The following is a 15,235-nucleotide window of genomic DNA, read 5'->3' as shown; positions in this document are numbered from 1 at the left end:
TCTTGCTGAAGAGTGACAACTTCGATGAGTTCCTCCTTCTGGCCAACGCGTTTCTTGATGGTTTTCTTTTTTGTGATCTGCTTCTTGGCTTGACCAGTTCTAGTGATGACTTCAGTCATTTTCACCTCTTCAGGAAGCTCTTCAATTTCCAGAGCTTCCACGACAGGTGAAGGCACAATGGGTAAAATGGAGGCTTCCTCATCGAGCTGTGGATATTGTTCTAGCTCAGTGCTCATGATTTCCAGGTTCAGGAGCTTCTGGACAATATGGTCAGTATCTTCACCCTTCTTTTTGATGGTCTTAACCTTCTTTTTCTTAAGTTTGACCGCTTCGACAGTAGGAGTCTCATCGGATGTGGTTATTGTTGTTTCAGGAACCGTTTCCTCTTCTGTCATCGTAACCGTGGTCTCTGGTACCTGGTCATCCTCTTGTACGGTGACAATTTTTACCTCCTCGACCTTGCCAGCCGTCTTCTTCTTGATGACCTTAGTTTTGGTGACTTGTTTCTTGGGCTTTCCTTCTTTGGTGACAGTTTCAACAACCTCGACATGTTCTGGAAGCTCTTCAATAACTGGCTGTTCCAATGGAGCCTGTTCAAGCGTTAACTCGGTCACCTCTTCCTGAGGCACATCTTCGCTAGTGGGCTCACCCTGCTTGAGCTTCTTGACCTTTTTCTTGATAACCTTGGTAGTCTTCGTTCTGAAAGTAGCCTCCAACGGTTCCGGATACTCATCCACAACGGCTTCGAGAGGCTTCAACTCCTCTTCGAAAGGCTCAGTAACTTCGTAAGGTACTTCATGTTCGCTGACGGTGACGGTTGTTTCTGGCTGCTTGCCATCTTCCTGAATAGTAACTTCCTCGGTTACCTCTTCCTTGGGTCCGACACGTTTTTTGATAACCTTCTTTTTGACGATTTTCTTCTTGACTACGCCTGTATCAGATCGAACTTCTTCGACGACGTCAGGATGCTCCTCGATAGTTGTTTCCTCTACAGGACGCATTCGCTTGAGCAAGTCAACGTCGACCTTCTCGTACTGTTCGAGCTCGGTTTTATGAACCTCCAGATCAAGGAGTCGCTCAATGATATCGTCAGAGTCGTCGGTGGTCTTGATAGTCTTGATTTTCTTCTTTTTGGGCTTGAGTGTCGCTTCTGTAGGCTTTGAATCGGGAACATCCTCCTCGGTGACAGTGAGGGTAGTTTCTGGAGCCATGTCGTCTTGCTGAACAGTGACAACTTCGATGAGTTCCTCCTTCTGGCCAACGCGTTTCTTGATGGTTTTCTTTTTTGTGATCTGCTTCTTGGCTTGACCAGTTCTAGTGATGACTTCAGTCACTTTCACCTCTTCAGGAAGCTCTTCAATTTCCAGAGCTTCCCCGATAGATGAAGGCACAATGGGTAGAATGGAGGCTTCCTCATCGAGCTGTGGATATTGTTCTGGCTCAGTGCTCTTGATTTCCAGGTTCAGGAGCTTCTGGACAATATGGTCAGTATCTTCACCCTTCTTTTTGATGGTCTTAACCTTCTTTTTCTTAGGTTTGACCAGTTCGACAGTAGGAGTCTCATCGGATGTGGTTATTGTTGTTTCAGGAACAGTTTCCTCTTCTGTCATCGTAACCGTGGTCTCTGGTACCTGGTCATCCTCTTGTACGGTGACAATTTTTACCTCCTCGACCTTGCCAGCCGTCTTCTTCTTGATGACCTTAGTTTTGGTGACTTGTTTCTTGGGCTTTCCTTCTTTGGTGACGGTTTCAACAACCTCGACATGTTCTGGAAGCTCTTCAATAACTGGCTGTTCCAATGGAGCCTGTTCAAGAGTCAATTCGGTCACCTCTTCCTGAGGCACATCTTCGCTAGTGGACTCACCCTGCTTGAGCTTCTTGACCTTTTTCTTGATAACCTTGGTAGTCTTCGTTCTGAGAGTAGCCTCCAACGGTTCCGGATACTCATCCACAACGGCTTCGAGAGGCTTCAATCCCTCTTGATCAACATTTACAGTTTGATGGTCGTTTTTGGATATGGTCACCGTTGTCATTGGTGCCTTTCCGTTTTCTTGAATAGATTCGGTTATTTGCTCTTTGTCATCGACAGTTTTTTCGATAACACGCCTTTTCATTTCTGTTTTTTTTATGTGTCCGTCATCAATAACTTCCTGAGTTATTTTCACTTCGACTGGTGTTGTTTGTAGTGTTTGCTTTTGCTGTGTAATATGTGTGTTTTGTGTTGTTTCAGTGAGTGAAATTTGTTCTTCTTGTTCTGTGGTTGCTTGACTTGTGATCTGTCTGCTCTGTGATGTAATGGTGCGTGTTTTGTGGCCAGTGTGATCTGTTGAAATAGTGATAAAGTAGTGTAACGTAAGTTAACAGTGGGAATGTACCAATATTTGTATAAGAGATAAATTTTATAGTTAGATACGGTTCATATTCATGATGGATTGTGTACATTTGAAGCCTTTTGTGTGTACGTGTAGGTATATTTACATCAAGAAATATCATTGATAACAGTTTATGCTTACAACAAAGGTTACGGTTGTAGGAATGTGTACATGAGCACAATGGTAAATGTGCTAAATAATAAATAATAAATGTGTTTTTACCACCCAGTACTTACCCTCTGTTATCACAGGACGACACTCCTCGTACGTGAGCAGAGCAGATTCCGTCAATCTTGCGAACCGTTGTTCTGGCTCTTGGGCAAGCTCGATCCGATCTGTGCACTCGCCGAGAGTCGTTTCGGAAACATTGACCGTTTGGTTAGTGATAAAGGTAACAGACGCCCGTCTGCCAGACGCTTCAAAGTCCACGGCAACGTCGTTCTGTTCATTACTAGCTACTTCTAAACATTCAGGTGCCCTCAAACCTTCCTCCATCGTCTCGAAGGCAAACTTACGTGGCTGCACGGTTTCTTCGAGTAGCTGTGCCGTATCGGATGTGAGTGGTTCAGATTGCAGGGGTACAACTGTCATATCGGTAAATTTCATAGACGCAGTTTGGGTCTCTGACTGTAGACTGAAATCGGACCTATCTAGACCCTCGCCTAGCACTGTTTCGGTTGTAGTCGATACAAACAAATTAGATACGGTACGTGTTGCCTGTTGAGCGGTGGTTTCCTTCGGTGTGAATAGTTTACTGCACGAGTCTTGGCTCACGGTTTCCGTAGTGAATGCCGCAGGAAGCTGTTCTGTGAGGCTCGGCTTTACATTAGCCACGTTCTCTTGATTTAGCGCTAAGTTACTCAAAGCAACCGATACATCGACTGTACTTTGAACGGGTAGCTCAAGTGCTTGCATGTCGAGTCTGGGATACTTTTTATCCATAGGCAGTGTTGCTGTCAGCTGCTCTGCTCCCTCGAATACGGTTATTTGTTCCACGGTAGTTTGGAGATTTTGTTCTGATGAGAAGTGGGCTTCCGTAGGTTTAGCATAATCAGACAAAAGCGAATTCGGTTCTTGTAATGTTAATACCTGCTCCACAAGAAGAGATCTCTTAATTGTTTCGTCTGACAGCGTCTTTGCCGTTTGCTCATTGAGTTCAAGATTCTGTTTGTACTCGGTTATGTTCTCCAAAACTAATGTCTCAATGATAGTCGTTTCATCGATGGTGTCGCTCTTGATAAGTGCCTTTGATTTTCGTGTTTGATCTCGTTGTACATCAGTTGCACTTTGCAGCGTCTCCACTTGTTCCACTGTGAGAGACTTCAAAGCGTCACTCGGCACAAGTTTCGCTGTGTGACTCTCAATTGCAGTGACATCAACGCCTTCCTTCGCTTTCTGTTCTGTGATAACTTCGGTTATAGTTACTCCAGTTACTGCGTCCAAGCTCGTAGCCGCGCGGTGTTCTTCCGGAGCTAGTAGTTCCTGCTGCTGTGCTAAATCTTCGTAAACCAACGTTTCACTTACGATAGTTTGTTCGTACTGATCTTTGATCGTAGTAGCCTCTTGCTTTTGGCCAGATTTCGTAGTCATGTGTGGCGTGTCATGGCTCACATGCACTTCTTCTACTATAATGGACCTCATCGGTTCAGCGCCCGAAAGGGCTTGAGCATGGAAATCTTTCGTGATGGCTTTCAAGTCGTACCCTTCCTTTTCTCGCTGTTCAACAACAACCTCAGTTATCTGCAATTCTGCATTCGGCAAAACGGCTGTTGTTGCCGTTTTTCCAGTCGGGCGATCGTCTGGCATCCAATTGGCGATGCCTTCGAGTATTGTAGTTTCCGACTTGATCGTTTCTTGCAAGCTGTCCGTTTGTGGAGTAGCCGTAGCTGTGGGCATAGCTGTACGCAGTTCATCGAGGGCATCCGATGAATGCACCTCTTCGATTGCAACGGATTTCAATAAACCGGCTGTAGTAAGAAGTGCCGTGTAGTCCTTCGCAATTTCTTGCATATCGAAACCTTCTCTTTCCTTGTGTTCGGCAACTACCTCGGTGACCACTAGTTCCTGCACCGGTTGCACATCAACGTTAGCAAGCTTTCGTTCTGGCGCCTGATCAGTTGGTTTCTCCGATGCCATCTCGTAAACCATGGTCTCTTGCACGGTTTTTTGCTCATGCTCCAATTTATTTACCAAAGCACGACTCTCAGCAGTTGATACGTCCTTTATCTCACCAGGCATCTCAACTAGTTGAACCTGCTCCACCGCAAGCGACTTGAGGATCTGCGATGGAACAAGGTGCGCCGAGTAACCGCTAGCAATTTCATGCACATCGAAGCCTTCCGACTCTTTCTGCTCACATACCACCTCCGTAACAATCAACTCTTCGCGAGGCTGCATCGAGGAGAGTGCAGTTTTTTCTTCTGGTCGCGTTTGCTGCTCGAAACGAGCAGTTGCTTCTAACACGACCTGTTCGGAAATGGTGGTTTCTTGACGTTCATCACTGCGCACGGTTGCAAGCGTGGTGGATATTATTTCTTTGGCCTCAATATTGCCGGTACCACTAGAAAGAAACACTTCTTCTACCGTGATTGATTTAAACGGCTCGGTGGACACCGTTTTTGCCGACTGTTGTTCCAGTAGGTCTGCCACGCTATATCCTTCTTTTTCCTTCTGTTCCGAAATCACTTCCGTCACCAGCAACTCGGTCTGGTACGGCACAACAGCTTCAGCATGCTTCATCGCCGGCTGTATCATTTGTTCAAGAGTGTCCACATTCTCCAGCACGACTGTTTCCGCTATGACACGTTCCTCTCTCTCGTCCGTCAGCGGTTTTGCGTGGGACGTGAAGGGAGTTTCAAGGAACTGCTTGACATCGTCTATCGGCAGAGTTTCTTCGATGAGTGCCGATCGTAGCGTGTGCGATGGAACTTCCTTTGCGTTGTAATTGCTCGCGATCTGCTGTACATCGTAACCTTCTTGTTCTTTCTGTTCGGTAACGACTTCCGTGACGAGGAGCTCACTGATGGCTTCAATATTGGAAGTGGCGGACTTGTGAGTAGGTTTCTGTTGTTCATCAAGCTTCTCGATACCCTCGAGTACGAGCTGTTCCGTGGTAGTTTGCGATTCTAGCTGTTCCTTGCGTACGTTCGCTGTGAGATGTATCGATCGTAGCTCCTCAACATCTCCAACAACGTCCGATGTCTGCACCTCTTCCACGATGACCGATTTGAGAGTGTGTGATGGAAGCATTTTAACAACGTGCTCTTGTGCTATATCCTGCACCGAGTAGCCTTCCTTTTCCTTCTGTTCCACCACTACCTCCGTCACAAGCAGCTCACTCATTGGTGTAACATTCGGAAGTGCTTGCTTTTCGGACGGCGTGAAGTCCATCGTGTAGTTGTCGATAGATTCCAGCACAAGTGGCTCGCGCACTACTGTCTCCTCCAGCTTGTCGTCCGTGTAATTAGCGGATGTAACTTCAACCGTTTGATCGTCTTGTAGCTTGTCAACATGTTCTTCTATCAGCGTTTCCTGAACCGTTACGGATTTGAGTGAGTGTGACGTTACGGTCTTTGTTGCCATATGATCTCTTGCCAGTTCAGCCACGTTGTAGCCTTCACGCTCTTTTTGTTCGCTTACAATTTCTGTTACGATCAGTTCGGCATTAGGTACGAAGGAACGATCGGCAGACTTCGCTGTTGGTATCTCATCCACCGGCAAGTGCTCCGATCCTTCGTAGACAGTCGTTTCCTGCACCGTTGTCTGTTCGTACTGTTCGCTACGCACGGAAGCTGAACTGAGCATTTGCTGAGCAGACTTGAACTGATCGATTGTGTCGGAAACGGATACTTCTTCGATCGTTACCGTCTTGAGCGCATGTCCAGCAACTGGCGTTGCCGTGTGATCTTGGGCAAGCTCGGCCACATTGTAACCTTCGCGCTCTTTTTGTCCCGTGTTGATTTCTGTCACGATCACTCCGATCTGTGGTTCGTATAGAGACTCAGCCGATTTGGGCGTTGGCTTAGGAGTCACTTCCAACACTGGCGTTTCTTCAAACGCAATCGTTTCAGACACGGTAGTTTGTTCCTGCTCGTCGCTTTGTGCTATTGCCCTGGTCACATTGGCAGTCAGTTGGCTAAGTTGTGATGCATCTTCATTAGCAATAGTTTCCTCAACGAGCACCGACTTGAGTGAATGTGACGGTACCTGTTTGGCAACGTAATCTTGAGCAATTTCTGCCACACTGAACCCTTCTTTTTCCTTCTGTTCAGGCACAGTTTCACTAATGAGTAATTCATTTATTGGAATCACTGTTAAATCTGCCAGCTTCTCCGTCGGTTTAACCACTTCCGCCATGCCAGCTGTCGCTTCGTACGCGATAGTTTCCGAAACCATCGTTTGCTCGAGCTGATCGCTGCGCACGTTTGCCATGCTTTCAACTGACACGGGCTGGTCCATCTTGTCCAGACTTTCGACCGTTTCAACCTGTACCACTGTAACCGATTTTAGCGTATGTGTTGGTATGGACTGAGCGTGTGCATCTATGGCGACCATTTGTTCAACCTTGTCTTGTTCCTTCTGTTCGATCATCACTTCAGTAACGGTTATTGGTGTGTTAGGTTCAAGTGCTGGAACAGCTTGACGCATGGAGACAGTTTCATGTTCGTACTGGTTCACTGCTTCTAGAACGAGCTGCTCACTAACAATCTTTTCCTCTAGTTGATCACGTTGCAATACAGCAAGCGACTCTGTGATTACAGGTGCAACAATGCTGTCCACAGAATCGACCGTTTCAGTCGTCTGCACCTGTATGGATTTAAGTGTATGTGTTGGTACGGAACGTGCAGTGTGATCTTTTGCTATTTCAGCCACATCGAAACCTTCCCGTTCGCGATCTTCAGCGATCACCTCCGTGATGGTGAGCTCCGTGCAAGGCTGCAAAAGTGTTTCGGCTTGCTTTTGTTCGGGTTTCATATCTTTTTTAAGCCTGCTAACGTCTTCCAGGACTAGTTGCTCCTGTACCAAAGTCTGCTCCAGCGAATCTCCAATCTTGACAATTGCTTCGGAAATTTGCATTTTGGAGGTTTCCAGTGTTTCAGCACGGCTCGATATCTGCACCTCTTCGATGAGCACGGATTTGAGCGATTCAGCTGGAACAGCCTTCGCCGAGCGATCTTTAGCAGGTTTTATGGTATCTTCCTGCTCACGCTGCTCCGAAATGACTTCCGTCACAGTTAGCCCTTCGACGGGACGCTCAACGTTTGTAATGGCGGTCTTCTGTGCGGGTATTTCAGGTGCCGTATATTGAAGTGTACCTTCAAGTATAATCGTTTCTGATACAATGGTTTCCTCGAGTTCGTCACCCTTCAAGCTAGCCTGGCTGGTGCCTTGTGGTTGCTGTACATCTAAACGGTCCACTCCTTCACTGGTTACCGTTTCCTCAACAAGAACCGTCTTAAGCGAGTGGGTTGGAATTGGTTTAAGCGTTTGATTCTTTGCCAACTCCTGCAATTTGATTTCATCACTCGCCATTTGGCCACTGATAACCTCAGTCACAATAAGTTCACTTGCCAAACTGGGCAGTTGCAGTTCTGCTGTCTTCGCCTCCGGCTTTACCATTTCCTCCTGTGATCGGAGTGTTTCATAGATGGTAGTTTCGGACACTATTTTCTCCTCGTGCTCACCGGAACGTATTACACGTGCCAGCTGGGACGATGGAGTGACATGCTGTAGCTCAGTTGTAGACACGTTGGCAATTGTTTCCTGCACTAGCACTGACTTCAAACTATCAGGAGCAGTTGGTTTTAACACCTGATCACCTGGCATTGGCTGTGGCTGGAAAGCGAACTCTCGCTCTTCTGTTTCGTGTTGCACAACCTCGAGCTGGTGTTGTAGATTAAGCTGTGTCTCAGCAACGGCCGAAGGTATTTGCATTTTGGTCGGTAGCTCAGCTTCCTTTTCATTCGTATCTACCGTCGCGACAGTGTGCGACTGCACGGGTACAAAGCTGGCGGACGCTTGCTCTGAACGATCCACAGCTTCCGGCGAAAACCGACCGTGAGTATCGGCTGTCTCTATTTCAGTTACTGCAAGGTTCTCGATAGGCTCGAGAAGCGTGGCAGCAATAGCTTCGTTTGGCCGAGGAGCTCCCTGGTGTAGAGTTTCCTTCTCGTGAATAAACTGTAGAGTTGATTCGCTTACAGGTTTGAGGGCGGTTAGGGTAGTATATGCCATTGCAGAATCTGTCAATTCGAACGGAGCTAGAGATGCTTCTGCTTCATTGCTCAGTACCTTCGACACAGACACACTCGTACGCTCGAGGAACTCCACATTTGCCCGCTTGGACTCAAACGGTTGAGCCTCGAAATCTAGGGCAGTGAGATTGTCGTTAACCAGTTGCGTTGTGAGTTGGTTCTCGAACATTGCAACGGAATCGGTTGCTTGGTAGGAATTTATCTTCGGTGCAGCTGAAAACTCAACCTCGGACTCTTCAATTTGTTGTGCTGTTACAGACAGCGGCTCTTTAGTAAGGAGCTGTACATCGGCCCATTGCTGGGGCGGTAAACGTCCCGGTTGATATGTGTCCTCTTTTTCCGGTGCGTTCATGACCTCGGTTGTGTAGGACTTTTGCTCGACGATCGCAGGACGGGCACTTTCGGTCGGTACGACTAGCTCCGGATAGTAACGGCTTGGTGCATCCTGCGTTATGGTCTCTTCGGTCTGTATGGATTCCGAAGGAAGTATCTGGTAGTGTGGTTGTACGGAGGGAAGTTTTATATGCCCGTCGAATGTTTCTTCCTTATCAATACGGCTTACTTCCGTTACTTGAAGGGATTCCTTCGACAGTATGTTCGAGGAGGCGTGGCTAGGCGTTGGACGTTGCAGAACCGGTAATATCCGCTCCGACTGAGCCGATACGGTTTCTTGCACAATCGTAGCATCGTGTGTCAAAAGCCGCAACGTAGCACTGCTAACATTCTCGACTATTTTCTCCAACACTGCTGTAGAATCTTGCGGTGTAGACTCGCTTACAACGAGCGGTTGCACGGGCACGAAATCAGCTGTAGCTAAAGCCTCCTGTGGCATTGCAGCCGAGCTCTGGTCTAGCGAACTTTCCTGCAGACTCACCTCGGAAACCTGAACCGGCTCATTCAAACCGAACAGCTTGTAGTGCGGACTAGTCGCCAGGCGTGTACTGTCCAACAGCATCGTGTCAGACTCACGCTCGGACAAAAAGATCTCCTCAGTAACCAAGGCCGTTTCCGGCACGACCTTTACCGTAGCACTAGTGCCGGCGGCAGTCTCAGGCTCGATCAGATTCGACACCTGACTCAACACGGTCGACTCGCTCGTTACGGAAGCTACCTCGAGCGGGAGGCTGTGCGCTTCTCGTAAGGGGGAGCTAAGAAAATCGGGAGCAAACTCTTCCACGACTTGCTCCTCGCCGGGCAACAGAGGCCGCAGTGGGTGCAGGGGTTGTTTGCGACGTTGTTGCGACAGGCGCCTGCGTTCCTCGATAGACTCTTCGCTGTCGACAATCTCTGTCTCTTCTTCGTGTTTGTGCTGTTGCCTCCTGTCGGAGCGAAGTTTCTTGTGTTTTTTCTTCGTGACAGTGGTGTTGTTCGTGGTGATGGTTGTAATCGCAGTGTTGCTGCTGGTGCTACGAACGTCTTCTCTGAGATCAGGTGTTTCTGTGGAATCATGCGAAGTTGGAACAATAGGATTCAGTGGAATGTGTGCAGCATAGCCGCGCAATTTATCGAACAATAATTTTATGTGGACTATTATATACCGAAAAAAGGTGTAATACAGTTGAGCGTGCAATACGAATAAGTGGGTGTTTTTTGGTATCCGAAAAAAAAAGTATGATGTGTAAGAGTAGAAGAGTTTGCTGTGTTGGTGCAAAACAGTGTGTTCAATTGAAGCCTACCGAGAGTAGGGAAATAATTTTTGAAACGTGAAGTAAAGACAGAGTTTGTGAAAGATAGCTTATCATAGAGACAGAAACGAAAGTGGACAGACGGAGAAGAAACAAGAAAAGATTTAATTTCGTGCAGTGCAAATAACACTACCAAGTTCGATTCCAATTCAAGAGAGAGAGAAAAAGACAGAGCGACAGAGAAATAGTGAAGAGGGTTTGCATCTAACTCATTCACATTATCACTAGACAGACAGGCAGGACAGAGCAGCCATTCCGGTGATCCTAACGAATCGGATGCGCAGGCTTCAAACAGCTCGTACAGTACTAGAAACTAGTTATAAAGACTATATGGCGAACAGGCATTTTGCTGATCAACTAGCATCGGCGTACGTAAGGTTGGCATTTGGGCCACCCTTGCAATGCAAAACTAGAACAGGGTAGAACAGGCAGATGTATAGACGGTAGCTTAGAAAGTAAAACGATAGACGATGAAACAAACATTCCAAAACATTCCATCAACAACACTATTCTACTATGGCCCGAGGAGAGACAGATTCTACAGGTACGTAGGCATTCCGAACTAGTTGGCATCGACAGAGATACAGATTTCTAATCGTTTCTAATCGTAGGATGCAATCAATTTTTCAGAGGTATTGAAAGTGCTAGTAAATATAAATTATTGATTGTACTTACCAGTTGCGGTAAAGATGACAGTTTCCCTGTGTTCCTTTCGAAGCAGGACATTTACTACTGAATCAACGCTATAATGGAAGCCAATGCGTTAAAGAGAAAGCTAAAACAAAACTCAATAAAACGGTCAGTTTGCACACGCTGAAGCATAGTTAGAGTTGTAGAAGACGGTGTTGATATAACGACGTGTTGTACTTTATTATATCCGTTATGTTGCCGCTCTTTCTGTGTGACGAGATTTGTCTACGTTTTAGGAGAGGTACTAGCAGCGAATCCATCCACGCAACGCACAATCCCTCACAGCTCTCTCGAAAGCAAATCACACATCGCAGTATGGCTAACTACTAAGTAGGTTCTGTATGGAATCTAATCTATTCGTGTGTGAACAATAATCATCTGTTCCGTTTATTTAACAATTAAAAAAGTGTAACGAAAATAAACTTTCACTACCAATATACTAGCATTCTACGAGCTAACTCAAACCAGGGAAGAAAAGGTATACGAAAAGTAGATAGACGGAGATAGAGCAGGCAATGGCACGGATGGGCCACAAGTTCAGCAAAGCAAGCGGGCACACAGGCAGGGCGGTTGGCATCACACACAACATAATACAAGTGAGGAAAGAAGAGCAGGGCGTGCACAGATAAGGGGGTAGGCGTATGGGACGTTAAGATTGCAAACCTTTGATGTCCAGTTCCTTCATCGTTCGGACGGTGGTTTCTGCGGGGCATAAAGGGCGTTGTAGATAGATCATGCGACAATTGCAAGAGCAGGTGGTTAGATTTGTCGCAAAAGAAAGATGGCGTCCGTTGGTTTCAGTGATAGATTTAGAAGAAGAAAAAATAGAAGACCAGTTATTACAAAAAACTGTACGGCGGAAGCTGACGTGGGCATCATCAATTACCAGTTGTGCGCACTTCACTGGATGAAATCAAACGCGATTCTTCGTGTCTCTAGAATTGCAAAAAGATATTATAAGCAGAGCAGTTCGCAAGATTAGAATAGGGATGTTGCGAAAGGGAATGGATTTGAAAGGGCTTTGGAATCAAGTGTTTGCTCCAAAAGTTGGACCATTATGAGAAGGGCAAAAAGAAAGAATCTAGCGTCGTTTAGCGCACCTCGAATGCCGTCTCCGTTTTCCATTCCTGCACAACAAAATCGTCCGGAGAGAAGTGTGCGATGATCTCCTCCACACTCGCGTGGTTCACCTCGATCATACGCATAAACGCACGGAAACCGGCCGTAGCTGCTAGTTGCGTCTCGTCCATGTCCGTCTCGGTGAGGATCTCCGTGACGATGTTAGCATATCCTTCGCGCTCGAGCAACAGTACCATTGCGGACTGTGATTCAGGTTTCTGCAAAGCAGGGAAGTGGTTTGCCTGGTAGAAGCTGGTGATCTCACTGACCGTTACACCGTGCTTCACCATGAACGCGATCGTGGCAAGTTCGCGAAGTGGTGCCTCGCCCGGCCCAAATTCACTGGCCTTCAAGTTGGTGAGGATTTCCTTCACTTCGATAGAATTCTTCACACTCTCCACATCGGAGACGTCGAGCTTCTCGTGAATGACCATCCGTTCGATCTCCTGTACCGTTTCGGTGGTGACAATCTCCTCTACCAGCGTTTCTACGTGCTCCTTAAACTTTACCGTCGCACGGTCTTTGCTGAGCTTCACGTCCTGCGTCATCTCGGAGGTCGTGCTCGTGGTTAGCGTGGTAGTCGATTCCGAGCTAAACTTGATTTTTTCCTTCAAGGATGCTTCCATCTCCTGCTTGACAATCTCATCGATCAGTTGGGTTTCTTTCTGTTTTCGCTTCTCCTCCCGCTTCTTGCGCTTTTCGGCCTTCGCACGGCGCTCTTCCTCAGTCTCCTCGACAACCAACTCGATTTTGTCAATCGCCTTGCCGTTCTTGATACCGGCACGGCTACCACGTTTTGGACTGCGTGCTGCATCGAGCTCTGCCTTCTCGTCGTCGGTCAACGTAGGCACAATGCTTTCGATCAGCTTGGCGATGGATTCGGTAGTGCCAGCCTCGTTCATGGCTTTGCACTTGTAGAACCCAAAGTCGGATACCTCCACAGGGTAAATGGTCAGTGTGGAGGTGTTTTCACTCGTGCGAATCTTTGTTCGATCGTTCGCTATGATGATCTTTCCATTACGGTACCAGAGTATATCTAGAATATTAGAAAACAGTGAGTTTCGAGTAACACTCTGTCTGTTTTCCTATGTGTTGATCGAGTGGTGTTTTCGTTCAACGAAATGATTTCTGGTGTTGCCGTGGTGTGCATTTATGTGTCACTGTGTTCTTTTTTCAGATGTGATGTGATGATGTGAATTAATCTAATCAGCTTCGTTCTTTTTCAAAACAAACCTGCCAGTAAAAGGATCACATAATGCAAAGGATGTCGAAATGTTTTCTTTGGACCTGTGACTGGAGATGGTCACGCAGATATCCTGCGTGATTTCAGTATTGACTGGTATCGATCGATGAAAGTCTAAGTTGTTTCGAGTAAATGTCTTGCTGTCTGCTCAGCTGCTTGTTTGGCGGCATATAAATGTTTCGATTCTATGCTGGTACTGTTGTTTTTCGTGTTATTTTGTCCGGTATCAACTGAGTGTCATAGAGAAACGATTGTCCTACCTGGCTTAGGATTGCCCGCGAAGTGACACTCGAAGTAACCCTTCTCACCAAGCATGGCGCGCGAATCTTTGATCTCAACCGAGTACGATGGCGTAGAGTAGGAGGCTAAAACGTTGTTTGTTACGCAATTTGCATAGCACAGTCAAGAGGCAAGAAATGCAGAGTAGGAAAGATTCTCATTAATAACTAGAAGCATACACTGCAACATAGTTTGGAGTTGTTAAGAACGAAGGCGCGCGTTGGCTATGGATGTGCGAAGCACTAAAATTCATGCCTAGTGCAACTGGAAAGTGTACTCTGTGCTATACTCACCTAGCAGTGTATGCCTTGATGAATAGTGTATACGCTCATGGACGATGAAGATGAACTAGAGTTCTTGTTGGTGAGTGAACACTTCTAACTACGTTTACTATTTACACAACGATTTACATTATCACACTAAGTATGGCATGCATGAACATGAAAACAAGCTAAACACACGTGTAGGACAGGATGCATGCATCTTTGGCCTGGTCTCATCTTGTAGGTGGACTGTCACGACAGTACGCTTCCAACTGCAGAAACTCATCCAACTCTTCAGTGCTACTTTCTGCGTGAGAAGAAAGTTACGTGATGTTAGTAGACAGAACAACATGAAAACAACAACATTGTTAGAAAACGTCTTAAAGATGTTCAATGAACAAACATTGGATAGTAAGGTGTTGGAGTGTTAGACAAACGAAAGAAGCACATATCTATTCAGCCGAACAGGACAACAATAAAAACAGATAACAAGAGGGCTTTTAACACCCAACTACATGCAGTCTACTTGAAGCATAGTTGAAGCAAACAGTAATAGTTTATGGTGGCCACAACTGATAGATTGTGGTGATCGCTATTCGTTCGATGACGAACGTGAGCTTGTGAAATTGAAAATGTGCATGATAGTGAAGGTGAGAAATAAATTTTGAACTGTTCCAAGTATACCGCGACGGAACGAGGTGGTACCAACGGACATGTTGGTATCGAAAGGGTGATGTTTTACCTTGCAATGCTTCCTTCAGTTCCTCCATATGTTGCACCCATTCCGGTTTACGATACGCTTTGGTTCCGACAATTTCTGGAAGCGTACAAGGGAAGTAAAGATTAGGAAATTGCAGTACTGGGCACCGTCATGCATTAGGTGTACTAGGTGTATTAGGTTAGGTGGTTGAGCTGTTGACTTTCATGAAGTACTGTTTTATTGATCTGGGCAGTTGAGTGAGTGCGTTTTTTGAGGGTGAGTTCTTACATACTGTTTCTAGAACATGGCGCATGTAAGTAGTAAGTGATTGATATAGTTCGGTAGTGTTTTATTTGATTATATTGAGAGGTAAGAAGGTTTTTTCGGGAATAAAAGGAATAATAGGAGGAGGAATAAAAGAGGGTTATCGAAAAGAAATAAAGAGAGAAAATAGAAATTATTGCATTCAGTCCATACATATGTACTACTCTACAAGCTGTAAGGGAAGAGATAGAGAAACAGATCAGATACCATTAGAGCATGTTAGAGAAGACAAAGCATCCTACAGAATACCAGAATACAGAACTGTTATCTACAAAGTCTACTAGAACCATAAAAAAGAAAAAAGCA

At 46.1% G+C, this 15,235-nt stretch overlaps 2 protein-coding genes across 2 annotated transcripts in view; both read right to left on the bottom strand.

The window, feature by feature from the left end:
• LOC126563475 (titin) overlaps positions 1-15,235 on the bottom strand; it is a 136,839-nt gene that overhangs the window by 30,778 nt on the left and 90,826 nt on the right. Inside the window, 3 exon segments of the mRNA XM_050220120.1 lie at positions 417-2,323; positions 2,609-10,063; positions 14,648-14,722. Coding sequence (XP_050076077.1) covers positions 417-2,323; positions 2,609-10,063; positions 14,648-14,722 — 9,437 coding nt within the window.
• Positions 11,405-14,124, bottom strand: LOC126562391 (titin-like). Its single transcript, XM_050218895.1, has 5 exons — positions 13,936-14,124; positions 13,624-13,728; positions 12,102-13,156; positions 11,888-11,936; positions 11,405-11,703 (listed from the first exon to the last, which is right to left on the bottom strand). Exons 2-5 carry the CDS (start codon positions 13,676-13,678, stop codon positions 11,651-11,653), a joined length of 1,212 nt encoding a protein of 403 aa, XP_050074852.1. The 5' UTR covers positions 13,679-13,728; positions 13,936-14,124; the 3' UTR covers positions 11,405-11,650.

This window comes from Anopheles maculipalpis, chromosome 3RL (assembly GCF_943734695.1).
Source record: "Anopheles maculipalpis chromosome 3RL, idAnoMacuDA_375_x, whole genome shotgun sequence".
Classification (NCBI taxonomy): domain Eukaryota; kingdom Metazoa; phylum Arthropoda; class Insecta; order Diptera; family Culicidae; genus Anopheles; species Anopheles maculipalpis.
This window is presented reverse-complemented; position numbering and strand designations above follow the sequence as displayed.